Source organism: Malassezia globosa, assembly GCF_000181695.2.
Source record: "Malassezia globosa CBS 7966 chromosome Unknown mgl_sf_1.2, whole genome shotgun sequence".
NCBI classification, from domain to species: domain Eukaryota; kingdom Fungi; phylum Basidiomycota; class Malasseziomycetes; order Malasseziales; family Malasseziaceae; genus Malassezia; species Malassezia globosa.
In genome coordinates this window covers 95,324-108,309 of record NW_001849873.1, presented here as the reverse complement: position 1 = coordinate 108,309, position 12,986 = coordinate 95,324, and the positions used below count along the sequence as shown (strand labels likewise).

The 12,986-nt window shown below is 50.4% G+C and overlaps 8 protein-coding genes across 8 annotated transcripts; 2 read left to right on the top strand and 6 right to left on the bottom strand.

Moving 5' to 3' along the window:
• Window positions 1–139: 139 nt before the first annotated feature.
• On the bottom strand, window positions 140–1,708 carry MGL_0695 (uncharacterized protein; the record flags this gene model as incomplete). The annotated part of the gene is made up of 1 exon (XM_001732050.1): window positions 140–1,708. The coding sequence occupies one exon, from the start codon at window positions 1,706–1,708 to the stop codon at window positions 140–142; it is 1,569 nt and encodes a 522-aa protein (XP_001732102.1).
• A 401-nt stretch (window positions 1,709–2,109) lies between these two features.
• Window positions 2,110–3,537, bottom strand: MGL_0694 (uncharacterized protein; the record flags this gene model as incomplete). Its single annotated transcript, XM_001732049.1, has 1 exon — window positions 2,110–3,537. The coding sequence occupies one exon, from the start codon at window positions 3,535–3,537 to the stop codon at window positions 2,110–2,112; it is 1,428 nt and encodes a 475-aa protein (XP_001732101.1).
• Window positions 3,538–3,584: 47 nt separating this feature from the next.
• On the bottom strand, window positions 3,585–4,361 carry MGL_0693 (uncharacterized protein; the record flags this gene model as incomplete). Its single annotated transcript, XM_001732048.1, has 1 exon — window positions 3,585–4,361. The coding sequence occupies one exon, from the start codon at window positions 4,359–4,361 to the stop codon at window positions 3,585–3,587; it is 777 nt and encodes a 258-aa protein (XP_001732100.1).
• Window positions 4,362–4,943: 582 nt separating this feature from the next.
• MGL_0692 (uncharacterized protein) lies at window positions 4,944–6,643 on the bottom strand (the record flags this gene model as incomplete). The annotated part of the gene is made up of 2 exons (XM_001732047.1): window positions 4,944–6,519; window positions 6,552–6,643. 2 exons carry the CDS (start codon window positions 6,641–6,643, stop codon window positions 4,944–4,946), a joined length of 1,668 nt encoding a protein of 555 aa, XP_001732099.1.
• Window positions 6,644–7,060: 417 nt separating this feature from the next.
• Window positions 7,061–7,999, bottom strand: MGL_0691 (uncharacterized protein; the record flags this gene model as incomplete). Its single annotated transcript, XM_001732046.1, has 1 exon — window positions 7,061–7,999. One exon carries the CDS (start codon window positions 7,997–7,999, stop codon window positions 7,061–7,063), a length of 939 nt encoding a protein of 312 aa, XP_001732098.1.
• A 270-nt stretch (window positions 8,000–8,269) lies between these two features.
• MGL_0690 (uncharacterized protein) lies at window positions 8,270–9,340 on the bottom strand (the record flags this gene model as incomplete). The annotated part of the gene is made up of 1 exon (XM_001732045.1): window positions 8,270–9,340. The coding sequence occupies one exon, from the start codon at window positions 9,338–9,340 to the stop codon at window positions 8,270–8,272; it is 1,071 nt and encodes a 356-aa protein (XP_001732097.1).
• A 327-nt stretch (window positions 9,341–9,667) lies between these two features.
• MGL_0689 (uncharacterized protein) lies at window positions 9,668–11,699 on the top strand (the record flags this gene model as incomplete). The annotated part of the gene is made up of 2 exons (XM_001732044.1): window positions 9,668–10,079; window positions 10,117–11,699. 2 exons carry the CDS (start codon window positions 9,668–9,670, stop codon window positions 11,697–11,699), a joined length of 1,995 nt encoding a protein of 664 aa, XP_001732096.1.
• Window positions 11,700–11,906: 207 nt separating this feature from the next.
• Window positions 11,907–12,737, top strand: MGL_0688 (uncharacterized protein; the record flags this gene model as incomplete). Its single annotated transcript, XM_001732043.1, has 1 exon — window positions 11,907–12,737. The coding sequence occupies one exon, from the start codon at window positions 11,907–11,909 to the stop codon at window positions 12,735–12,737; it is 831 nt and encodes a 276-aa protein (XP_001732095.1).
• Between the last annotated feature and the right edge of the window lie 249 nt (window positions 12,738–12,986).

The window sequence follows — 12,986 nt, the reverse complement described above, 5'->3', positions numbered from 1 at the left end:
CTGTGGCGTGTTTTGTAACATGTACATGTTGATAGACAATCGCAGACAGCTTTTCTTGCTTTTGACGCCATACAAGTATGCACGACTTAGCACAACTACGCATATATCAAATAAAGTCTTGTTATTCAAAGCATAGATATTATAGTTCATCCTCGTCATCTTCCTCGTCTTCGTCCACCAAAGACATAGACGCCTCGACAATCAGGTTCGCACTAGGCCCAAGTCCCTCAATGTCCTGAAGTTGCATTGAAAGATGCTCTAGTGGCAGCACACGGCGAGGATATGTCTGTACAAGGTGGAACTTGTACGTGTGAACGTACGAAGTATCCATTTTAGGAAGCGAATGTTGCAAAGGAAGGACATCAATGGTATCAACATACGCATACAACTGCTCTAACGTATCAGAGGAGCGGAATCGGCGCTGGAGATTGCGCCCATCCGGCAGCTTGACAGAGATGCGAATTGCAGGTGCTACACCCACGTCAGGCTCTTTTGGCACTAGAGATGCACGTGCCCATGAGCGCCATTGTGCATGAAGCGCATGTTGATGAGCACGCTCTGCCTCGGCAGCCGCTTGTGACTGTTGCTGCTCCATCTGACGCTCGTGCTCAGCTCGGCTGCGTAGTACCCGGGCTTGATCACGTTGACTTGCTTCCTCATACGCTCGGTCTTGTTCCATCCTGAGATCTCGCTCCATATCCCTGTGCCGACGTTCGCGTCGTAGCTGAGTAAGGTAAGAGTATGTGCGAGGCAGCAAAACGTCCGTGATGTGTGTGGAAAGTGCAGAAGCTGAAAGGGCGGTGTGTGGTGATCCCTCGATCCGGGATAGCACTGCTGGGTGCGGCACGATCGTTCCACGCGAGCGAGAACGACGCGGTTGCAGTGCAATGAATGCAATAAACGGATACGTGCTTGCCTCGAGTAGTGTACCAACGCGGAACGCCTCTCGATCACGAATGTCGCCGCCCCACACGAGCAGGTCCGGCGATTGCAGCGTGCGCACAAGAGTAGGGTCTGTAAGCACCTGCTGGCGGAAGATTTGGTAGTCACTGTGCGCTTGGCTCGTTAGTATGACCACGAGGATTTGAAGATTGTGTTTTGCTCGGCGCAGTGCCTCTGAGTAGCTGCATCCAATGAACGGTGGAAGCGAGACACGCTGCATAGATGTGGCATCACGCGATATGGAGCCATTCGTGTCGCGTTCGAGCTCGTCAATCCATACACGTGCACAGACGTCCGGGTCTTGTGCATACCGAGTGAGGCCATTGGATTCGGTGCCTTGCCTTTGCCCACTGAGGCGGTGAAGTAAACGGAAACACCAAAGCATTGTTGCGCCTATCCAAGAGACTGGCCATGACACGAGACGTAAAACCCAAGCAAGCCACGATGTCGGCGCACCCTCTTGCATGCGCGCAGGGGTAGAGGCTGGTAGTGCGGCTGTGAGCGACGTAGCGGCGGGCTCTGTCGATGCGCGCGCTGCGAACATAGAATCCTGCAACGATGTTGTCGCTGATGCCGCCGGCATCTGCGAAGAGACACGCATTTCAGCTGTGTGCGCGTCACGTATGGCCTCCGCTGCAGCATTCACGTCCCCATGCTCAACATCTAGCATCATCTGCAGGGCCTCGTCGTCAGGCTGTTGTGCTGCGGATATGTCTCGCTGCATCAGCTCTGCACGAAGCTGTACAAGCAGTGTGTCGTTCGTCATGGGACACGGCTGTCGATCAAGTGCTCACGGCGCCTGACGTTGCCAAACTGGCCGGCTACTCAACTGTATAAGCGACGAGTGAATTGTGGGGTTGCAAATTCGTCTACGTGTACATACATGTGTATATTGAATCGCACCCAGGGCCAAAGGACCATTGGATTTGCCCATGAGCACGTTCGACATCCCATTCGGCCGATCGAGCCAGGGCCTGGTACGTGCGTTTCGGTGGAGGGTGGTAGGTGGCAAGGTGGCAAGGTGGCAAGATGGGAAGAAAGGAAGGAAAGATGGTAACAAACTGCGGGTAGACGCACATACCTACCGTTGAGAAAAGGACTGTGTCGCTGAGCATGTATGAGGAAACGGCAACATCCATGACTCTGAGAAACACGCGCGCGTGCACACTACGCTTCCTTTGAAGCATTACGAATGTAAGAAATGCCTGTATCAGATGAAAGATCCCAAAACGGATCGTAGGATGCCGGCTCGGATGACGACAATGTTTCAAGTTCGCGAGGCGAGGCCGCATGTTCGAAACGCTTGATCAGAGCCACGCGGTTCATATGTAGTCGCCGGCGAATCGAGATGTCTTCATCACAGTTTGCCCACATTGAACGCTCGATAATGTGACGGATGAGCGAATGGATCAGGGAGTACAATTGGTTGCACATGAGGGCAAAAGTAAACGAAACGATCCAGAGTCGGATTCGATGCGAAATACTCGCATCTCTGGGTCGGAAGGGATTCTTGCTGTTTGGCTTGAGTGCATCAAACATGAAGAGCATAGATGCATTGGTAAATACAGAGAGCTGCACAAGAATGGATAACACACTCATCCAACTGCCGATCGACTCGACACGGCGTGGAAAAGGTCGACGCATGTTGATCACAAGCTTGTACGCGTCAGAACGCAGCTCAAAAAAGTTGTTAACGAGGCCCATCACAGGAGCAAGAGGCCATAGCACCGACCAAAGAACAATCACACCCAACTGCGTTGCCATCTCGGCATAATCCGTAAACTCATCATACACATCCAAATCGAATTCATTCTGTACGCGCTCCAGAAATTCTTGGTCCGGATTGGTTTTGGCGAATTCAGCACGCCGAGCCTTCACACTAGCAGGTCTCCGGAAGCGCTTCATAAGCCTGTCGAAGTAACGTATCACCATGGGCAACAGCACCTCGGACGCCGTGTCTGTGATCTGCTCTGTCACACACATGGCAAACAGCTGTGCATGAAGACGATTTGGACTTACGCGGAAGTTCATCGTGCTGCCCTTGTGTCCGTACGTGCCATTTGATACGATGGAAAATAATCTCGTCAAATACCCTTTCTGGTACAGCTGATTGATTAAGAACTCGCCAAAAGGAATGTAGATGTAGGCTGTCAAAGCAAGAATGCCGTATGTGACAACAGATTGCATGCCAAAAATTTTAAACGTGAGACTCGCTCGAAATTTGTTCGCCGTCGCATGGTTCTCAAAGTCTGTCATAGCCTGCGCAGCCGCACGCCAGGCCGACTGGATGATTGGAATGCAAGTCGAAAACAGAACAGTAGGGATGAGCGGGACAAATGACTTTCCTGGGCCATCGTATACCTCAGTCACAACAATCTCAATCAAGAACAAAACAGACATGGTGCAGAGAAGCAGAACAATAAACAGGATCGTAATAGGCAAGCAAGAAAAGAAGCGTGCATCGCGACGCCAGTTTTCAAATACTTCTTCCGACTCGCCTGTGATGGCACTGCGTGTCGTAGTGCGTGGACGAAAACCCTCATGTCGCTGAGACACGGACGACACACCTGTCATGCCCCAGTGAACAGCAAGCATACGTTCTCGTATGCGCCATATCTCGACGAAGACCGTCGCCCATACAATTAGCAGGAACGCATACATGCGATTGTATGTCTGATCGCTGCCCAAAAAATCAGACCGAGCACCGAGATGGGCGCAAGTGCCAAAAAGTATGTGTTGAGGAATGAGAAATACATGGCGATGTCGACGCCAAATTGATCGCGTAGTTTATCGAATTCGTGTTGTCCAATTCCATAGAAAAAGGAGGAAAGAGACATTTTGGACCATGACGAAATCCATGCGCGATTAAATTCTTTGTCATGTAGTGGCAACATGTCCATAACATGCGGGAACTCGGCACATTTGGGAGAGACTCCAGCGCCACGATGTTTCTGTGGCGAGTCTTTATAAGGAGCAGCGATGCGTATTTGCGTATATCTTACGCGCTGTGCCGGTTTGAACGCTTCGTCTTGATTCAGCCGACTTGACGTCACAACGCCATGCAAAAAGTCATGCACCCGTTCTGAGTGCCGCATCTGGCGCAACAGATGCTCAGGACAACGTACAAAGATCAGCACTTGTCCTCGCACTCGCGGTCCTGCGCGAGAAATGCATGACAGGCCAACCTCACGCAAGCGCTCCATCAACCGCTCAAGTTCATGCGCACGTTCCTCCAGAAGCTCCATGGGCGCTCGCTTCCTTCCTTCCGCATATGCTTGGGGCATTCCCTCGAATTTAATGACCATGTCTGCCCCGTGTCCTTGGTTCGCCGCAGACTTGGAAGCAGAAGTCATTGTCGTATCCACGCTGGCTGCCAAACCAATGTTCGTGCCCGTGGCGTGTGTCGTGCTCACTGACATGACGGAGAAGTGGAGAAAAGTCAAGATCCTCAAGCGAAGTGGATGTTTGGCATTGAACCAAGCGTCGTGTAGCAGAAGTAGTAAGCTTCGCCGCAGAACTAGCAGTCATACGAAAATCACTACTTTTGTCAAACGGATCACACTAACTCAAATGTGCTTACCTAGGACTGCTGCTTTTTTGCTGTATGCCATGAATCATTTGGTACAGAAAGAGTAGGAAGTGCGCGGCAATTTTAGGGCAAACAAATTCATAGATACTTCAATAACCATTGCGGAACTATCCAAAATACAAAATGAACACAGTGCAAAAGTAAGGCATTCTTGACGAATATCACATACAACAAGCTGGGAGCGAAAGGAGATGCTCGGCTAGCGCTGTCAAATTATGCCTCGCATCCATCACGGCATCATCACCATTCGTTGGGATAGGAGCACAAAGCTGTGGCTTAATTCGTGAAATGAGACTGCTCTGAGAAGAGATAATTAGAGGGAGAAGGGAGAGAGAGAGAGAGAGAGAGAGAGAGAGAGAGAGAGACTGTCTGTCTGTGTGTGTGTACTAGTGTCCTCGTTACAAGAAAGCATTCATAGGACAACGGCTGGTGCAGGCGGAGCGATGGATGACTCCTGCATCTCTTTATCAGGGGAGGCGAACCCCTTGCGCTCGGACGTGTCAAAGGGGACAACCCTCGCATCTGCTGAAGATCTTTGCGATGATGGCACGGGTGGATAAGAGTGGTGGCGCAACAAGAGAAGATCAGGTGGTTCAAGCCCCTCCTTAGCGCGAGAAAATGGCAAATGACCATTATGCAAAGGTTCGTAATGCGTTGAATGACCCTCTTCTTGCGAGGTAGTATGTTCAGAAGTTGATGGTAGCGCGTTTTCATGCGTACTTGTTTCATCAGGCTCTTCCCACATGAGAAAGCGGCCAAGGAATGTTTTTGGTTGCGACCCCTTCGTAAGACGAGGAAACAGACGCATTTTGTGTGTGTGTTTCATCACACGAGGACCAAAGTAAGTAATTGGAATAGTGATACCATGTGTGAGGACAGACGAAAACACACAGAATAACACGACCGGTGACGTAATACGCCGAAGATGATCGCGTGTGTGATCATCAGGAACAGAGCGAATGGCAACCTCAATATAGTACACAGCACCGACGCCAATAGGTCCAAACCATCCCATAAATACACCCTGAGACCATGAATGCACGGCTGGGATGATCTTGTGAGTGGCTAGTACCCACGGTGGCCGACGAAGTAGAATGACCGTGATACCTAGTAACACCATGCGCCAGCCTGAGAGTCCAAGTTCTTCATTACTATAATCTTGCCAGGGTATAATCATACCAATGTACATGAAGATCGCCACGTTCAAGAGCATGTCAATAATCTCTTGAAAGTCCGTCTCCTCCTGCCTCAGACGGAACCAGTCGTCCCATGTAAATACATTGCCGACCACAAAGCAGGCGAGAATGTCATCCGTGCCAAATAGGCCTGCTGTGCCAACCGTAAAGAGGGCCAGGCCAAATCCATAGCCAAAAAAGTTTGACATGTCGATCAGCTTGTGCTCAGCAGCCCAACGAAGGGACTTGCGTGCCACGTAGCCCACGACTATCCCATATGCGATTGATAAAGCAATATCGTAGACAACGATTCCATAAAACCATCGCCATACCTCACCGCCAACCGACTCGCCACGGTCCTGACCTGTTCGGGCGAGCAAGACGACAGCTAAAAACATGAATGGAAATCCCAGACCATCATTTGCGCCACTTTCCGCAAGAATGATATGCCTAACATTCTCAGGCACATGCTCCTCTGCATACTGGCCGGAAGTGATCGAGCTGGCCAACACTGGGTCTGTCGGCGTCACGGCGGAGGAAATGCACAACGCCTCTAGAAACGTTAAATTCTTTACCAGACCCCAGATCAGTAGTGCCGTAATAAACCAAGCGATTGTCATAATGAGCACAAGAAGCACAGAGAGACTTTTCCATTCCTTCTGCACATATTTTTCCGGCAATGCGATCCCGGTGAAAAGAACTTGCACAGCTATCACGATGCGTGTGAGTTCATACGTCACCTGATTCACAGTGCTTTCACTCGCCCAATCGTACGGATTGACCCAATTTAAAACGTGTGGGCCTATAATAATGCTGCATGGTGAGCTTCTCTGAACGATACATACCCAACTGTGACGGCCAACAAAGGCTCCGACAAGTAAATGCGCTCCTTTACGAAATAACTGATTAAGCCGTAGATGACGACGAAGCCTCCCATGATGGAAAAGCCTTTCGACACCTGGGACAGCTCCGTTTCAATGATATCTATCATACAAAGTCACCACCAATATGTTGAAAAAAATTGACGCTTGTGAAAATGCAAGTGGATGGGCAAAAATACTTTATTTCATTTGAGGGGGGGCGACATCCGACGTAAGCATCTACGGTTGCATGACTGTAGGCCAAATGTCCATGTTGGAGATTGACATCGTCTCCACAACACTTCCAAACACGCAGGCCTTAATTGATCTTCTCACCGAATGAAGACTGCAGCGGTGGAAATGAAGACGCTGAAGCCCAAATATGATGAGGTTAACTGACTAGCACACAAATAAATGCACATGCAAAAACGAGATCATCATCACTGAATAGAATTCATGTTCATCTAGCGTAGAGCCCACCTGTCGTCAATAACTCACTTTTGCGTTACGCACATCTGTACATCAAATAGTTCTGGCGGAAAGCCAAGTTGCACCTCTGATCGAACGACGGAAAGACCAGCTTCCCGGAAAATGCGCTCATACAATGTACGCGAGCGTGTCACCGAATAATCCTCGGAGTCGTACCAACTTGCCTCACCACCGTCGTCGGCGTCTCGACAGACGTTTTCCTTTACAAAAATCACACCGCCATCGCATGTGAAAGTCGCATCGCCACCGGAACTGGGCGGGCGAAGTGTGGTCTTCGCATCCTTGAGAAAAAGAATCAAGTCCGCCTCTGATAAATGCTGCAAACACCATTGACAAAGAACAATGTCATACAGAACAGGTTTCACTGGTGGCTCCGTCACCTTACCTTGCATGTATGATGGTGGTGGAGCTGTAGAGCGTTGATGAGGGGTATCTTGGGAAGACATGGGGTCAGCCACACGGAATTCTTGCAGGGTAGAGGTGTGAAAGTACACGGCTTTCCGGGCACAGAATGGCGATTGTTCAACAGAAAGCTGCAGTGGCTTCCAACTAGCAGAACGGCGTTTGGCTTCTTGCAGAAACTTCAAGACAGGTTCAACCATGTGCACTTCGTCTACGAGAGGCAAAAGCACATGTTCAGTTACGCGTCCTACGCCCGCACCGCAATCAAGTGCACGTGTGACCGTCTTCCCTTTGCCACCGCGCTGTCTAATTCGCTCATGTGTCCACATCTGTGGTGATTCATTAAGCGCAGGTGGTGGTGTGCTACTCAAATAAGGGAGGGTGCGAAGAAGAAATGTGCGTGAACCAAGAGCATCCACTCGAGGTAAAGTGCCATTACCATAACCACCTAAAACACCATCAACAGTCGCGGGAACCCCCTCCCAATATTCAACACCCTTGGCTACATTCGGACTCGGATGCACTTGTCGTATAGTGGTCATAGGGATGGGATGATGATGGTGTATGAACAGGTCGTACCAAAGCAGGCTAGGACAACTTGATTTCTTTTTCTTCATTTATTTCCACACATGTCTAAGGATTTATGTAAGTGACCCTTCCCACACGTCTACGTCGCCTCATGGAGACACAAATCTTACATTCGAATAACTTATAGCGACGGCCCTAAGATGGCGTGAATTTCTAACACGCCCAAAGCACCTGCCATAGACGCCCACTCATCACCGGTCCAAACTTCGATTTACTACCATTGCCTACGAAGGAGCAGAGTCCCTCGCAGGTGCACCGACCCAGTTCCGTAGAAATTTGTTGAAAGCTGTGGGGAACTGAATATGGATAGCATGTCCCGCCCCGGGCCATACGTGGTACTCAGCATCGGGCATCTTTTTATGCATAAATCGTGAATGTCGAGGACTCACAAGCTGATCCCAGTCACCCGTAACAATGCCAACCTTTGGTATATTGTTGTTGATCTTCATGAGCTCCTTCGGAGGAACATGATGTGTCAAACAGGCCGACATCTGATACAAAGGACCCATCGTCGAGGGTGGAAGGACGAATTGTGAGCGCCATAACAATATGTCACGCATCACTTCGCCATTCTTACGACCTTGTGGGTCGGATTCATGCTTCTCTTCTTGCCAAGGTAGAGGAAAAAGTACATTTGCCATTCGGTTCACACGAGCTTCATTGCGTGTGCGTCCGGACATAGAGGCAAAAATACTCTTTGTTAACGCAACTAGACCCATCGCAGGAGGTAATGGGCTGCCGTCGCCGCTAGTTGTACTGAGAAGAAGCAATGATGCAAGTCGCTGTGGATTTTGACGAGCAATTTCCAGCGAAATCATTCCACCCATGGACACACCTACGAGGTGGACAGACTTGTCCTCCGTCCATCCAATATGATCGAGCACCTCCAACACATCTTTTGCCATCTCACATGTTGTGTAGCGCTGTGCAGGCGAACTCGTATTACCATAGCCTCGGTTATCCAGTACCAGGACTGAGCACGACGGATCACTACCGAACTCCTCGACTTGGTCGAGCCAGCTAAAACACGAATTTGCAAGTCCCATAATTAGTGCGATACGTCTAGCACCAGTCCCATGCATTTCAAAAAACATGTCGAATCCAGGATCTTCACCTGGTCTCGCTGGTGGCACACGGCTCCTAGCAACGCGCACAGGACCCTTTTTTGTCAGCGTCGCCGGGTTGAACACAGATGGTCTATAGGACAGACCAGCTAGTTCTTTTGCCTGTTCTAACAGCTGCAGTGTTGCGCCTTTAAATACGGCCCCGTAGGGGGGTGGCGGAAGTCCCGGCATGAGAGGTGTTGGACGAGTCGCACGAAAGGACGAAAGGGGACTGAGACAAGTCGATGGAGAAATTGGCCGAGAGTACGCGTATGTGTCTGTGTGCGTGTGTATGTGGAGATATGTGGAGGTGTCTTCGCTCACGTCACTGATTCGAGCATGATTTAAGTACGAACATGGGACGGCATGAGGGCCAGTCACGAAGTGACATGCATGTTGGGGTGGAGATGACAGGATGGTACGCGGCCGAGGGCACCAAAGAAAAATAGGCTCTAACTCGAACCAAAGGTCTCCCTTCTTGGGACAGAATCGTTCGTACTTGCACCAGCTAAATGAACAATGCGCCTGATCGTGCATGAAGGCGTCAAGGCGGCACTGCAGGCTGGACGGCCCGTTGTTGCACTAGAATCAACTATCATCACACATGGCCTACCACGGCCCATCAATTATGAGATGGCGGTCGCTGCCCAAGATCAGATTCGCCGCGTTGGTGCAGAGCCAGCGACTATAGCTATCCTGGATGGCCGCGCTCACATTGGTCTTGACAAGTCACAGCTCATGCGCATTTCCGACAGTGATCCTGCGCGAACCATCAAAGCAGGCCGAGGAAGCCTCGCACAAGTTCTTGCCCAAGGTCGAGGCTGGATCGGCGGCACGACCGTCAGTGGGACTATGGCCTTAGCGCAAAGAGCAGGAATTCGGATTTTTGCTACGGGAGGGATTGGCGGCGTTCATCGCGGTGCAGAGTCATGTACGTTTCCTATACTCCTATCTCACAGCTTCCAAAGCCATGGATGTGTCAGCCGATTTGACCGAGCTGGGTCGGACCCGTGTGGCTGTATTTTGTTCAGGTGCCAAGTCAATTTTGGATATCCCACGAACCCTTGAATACCTCGAGACACAGGGCGTTCCAGTATATACTTTCAATCCGTCGGGTGAGTTTCCCTGCTTCTACACAGCCAAGTCGGGTTGTTGGGTGCCCATCATGTCGAGTGTCGAGCAAGCTGCTGAAGTAATAGCTTGCAATGAGGCGCTGCAACTTCAGAATGGCATGGTCTTTGGCGTTCCGATCCCTCGTGAGTTTGAATCTGACGGTGACGAGATCCAAATGGCTGTTGAGCAGGCCATACGCGAAAGCCACGAACAAGGAATGGACCGGCTGGGAAAACAAGTCACACCGTGGCTTCTTCGCCGTGTTGGCCAACTGGCCCAAAACTCTGTCCGAAGTAACGTAGGTCTTGTGCTGAACAATGCGCGCACGGCTGCACAGTGCGCTGTTGCACTTGCTGGTCCGCAATATTCGTCTGTTGCGCAGGTGTACGACGGTCATGGGCCGAAAAAGACGTCTCAAGTGATGGTATTTGGCTGTGCTTCTGTGGATATTACCGCACAATCACGACAAAAACAAATGTTTGCATCGTCGACGACGCCGGGACGAATCCACGCGTCAGCTGGTGGTGTAGCGCACAATGTTGCCAGAGCCACCCATGCTCTCATCAAAGATAAGCAGGCAGTAGTTTTGGTTGCACCGATGGCTAACGACGTCTTCGGTAAGGTGCTTCTACAAGACATGCTCACTGTGTCTTGCATGCGTACAGACGCGCTCGCCCCCAGTTCTCACACGGCTATATGCAACCTTTTGCTTGGTGCACATGGCGAACTTATTCATGGAATCGCAGACATGGAGGTGGTCGAAAAGTCGCTAACGCCACAAGTTGTCACCGAAAAACTCCGTCAGTATAGGCCCCAGTTTATCGCAGCCGATGCGAACTTGAGCCCTGCCTCACTAGCTGCCATTCTATTGCACGCTAAAAGCGAGCGTATTACATACTTATACGAGCCAACATCCGTGAAGAAATGCGAGCGAATCATTGAGGCGATGCAAATTCTTCAACAAATGCACATGGTTCCTATTATGACGCCGAACCAGTACGAACTTGCGCGCATGGCAGCTCGAATCCGCCATGTATTTCCGCGGGTGTTGAATACTATGCAAATCAACAATCTCTCAAATTCAACGCAATTACCTCAAGAATTGATCGAGGACGCATTGACCATGACTGTTGTTGCACATACACAATTCATCAAACTTGGTGCGCGCGGCGTGCTTCTAGTCACGCAAAATTCAGTTGGACAGCCCTACGACGTGAATGTTGTGCATATACCAGCTACGAAAATACCTTCAGACAAATCTCTTAACAGCACAGGGGCTGGGGATTCGTTTGCTGGAGCGATCGTTGCGCATTTAAACACGTTAGACACTGGATTTTACCAGCTTACACTTCAAGACCTGATTCAACTAGTACACAGGGGCCAACGTGCAGCAGTTCGCTCCTTGACGAGCTCGAAAGCCGTTGCTGATGAAATTTAGGTACCTTGATAATGCAGAGGCGCTTCATACGTCTACATTGGGACTATGTCGCATCGCCATCGGCCTGGTGTCAGAGAGAGGGTTATGGGGAGGCAAGCTGATCAGACAAGGTTTGTCACGTGATGCAAGATCTCAGTACTTGGAAGTTCGTCGCATTACTGATGCGGCTCCTAAGATTTAATCTTGGGTTCTATCGAGACAGGGAACATGCTGACGCTCACGAGGTTTCTCCGCTTTCTCATCTTAGCGACACTGCTACTTCTTATTCCAGCATTCGTGTACTTGTCACAGGGAACTTCGTCTCCTGTCCGCGACCCAAAGACGGGCGAATGGATCTGGCAGGGCATGCTTCAATCTATTCAAGGCCATGGACCTTATGAAAACAATCCACCGCAAGAGAGGCCTTATCATCCTATCACAGACTGGAGAAAGCTTCTTAACAATGTAATGCCGACGCACCCAGCTAAGGAGCACAATTATAACAACCAGCACCGTCCAGTTTTGCCACCGCAAAAGACAGACCCGGCAGTACCAGAGCCGGTCCGATTCGGCCACACGAGTGCAGGGCTATCGTCCGTTGATGTGCCCGCGGTCAAAATCGAGCCAAAGGTGGATGGAGCCTATGCACCTGCAATGACCAATGCGACAGCAAAGGCAGAACTCGGTCGATCTACATGGAGATTCCTACACACAATGATGGCGCGATTTCCTGAGAATCCGACCCCACAACAAAGTGAAGATCTGCGCAAATTCATCCACTTGTTCTCCCTACTATACCCATGCGGAGACTGCGCGGCGCACTTCCAGCAGCTACTCAAGGAATGGCCACCTCAAGTCGGCTCGCGGCATAATGCAGAGCTATGGCTATGCAATGCGCACAACGCGGTTAACACGCGCCTGCACAAGCCTCAGTTTGATTGTACCAAACTGAACGAGACATATGACTGTGGCTGCGGCAGTACCGCCTCAAGTTTACTTTCCGGCATAAATCCGCAAGATGCCAAGGGTAGTGCACATATATTGCCGTTCTATATATAGTTGGTCCAACCACATCGAGACATGTTGCCCCGGTTTTTTCTCGACCGACAATTGACCGTGATGTGATCTCTCCGTGCGAGTGCGGCCACTTGCTTGTCAAACCAGGCTCGAAGGGCGGTGATTTTAGATAATCATGCATTAGCTGGTCCGTGCTCCCATAAAATTCCATGGGGCCCACACACAGACAGGCACCAAGTCGGTGACAGACGGGGACACTTCGAAATATAAATAGAGAAGCTGCGCATCTCT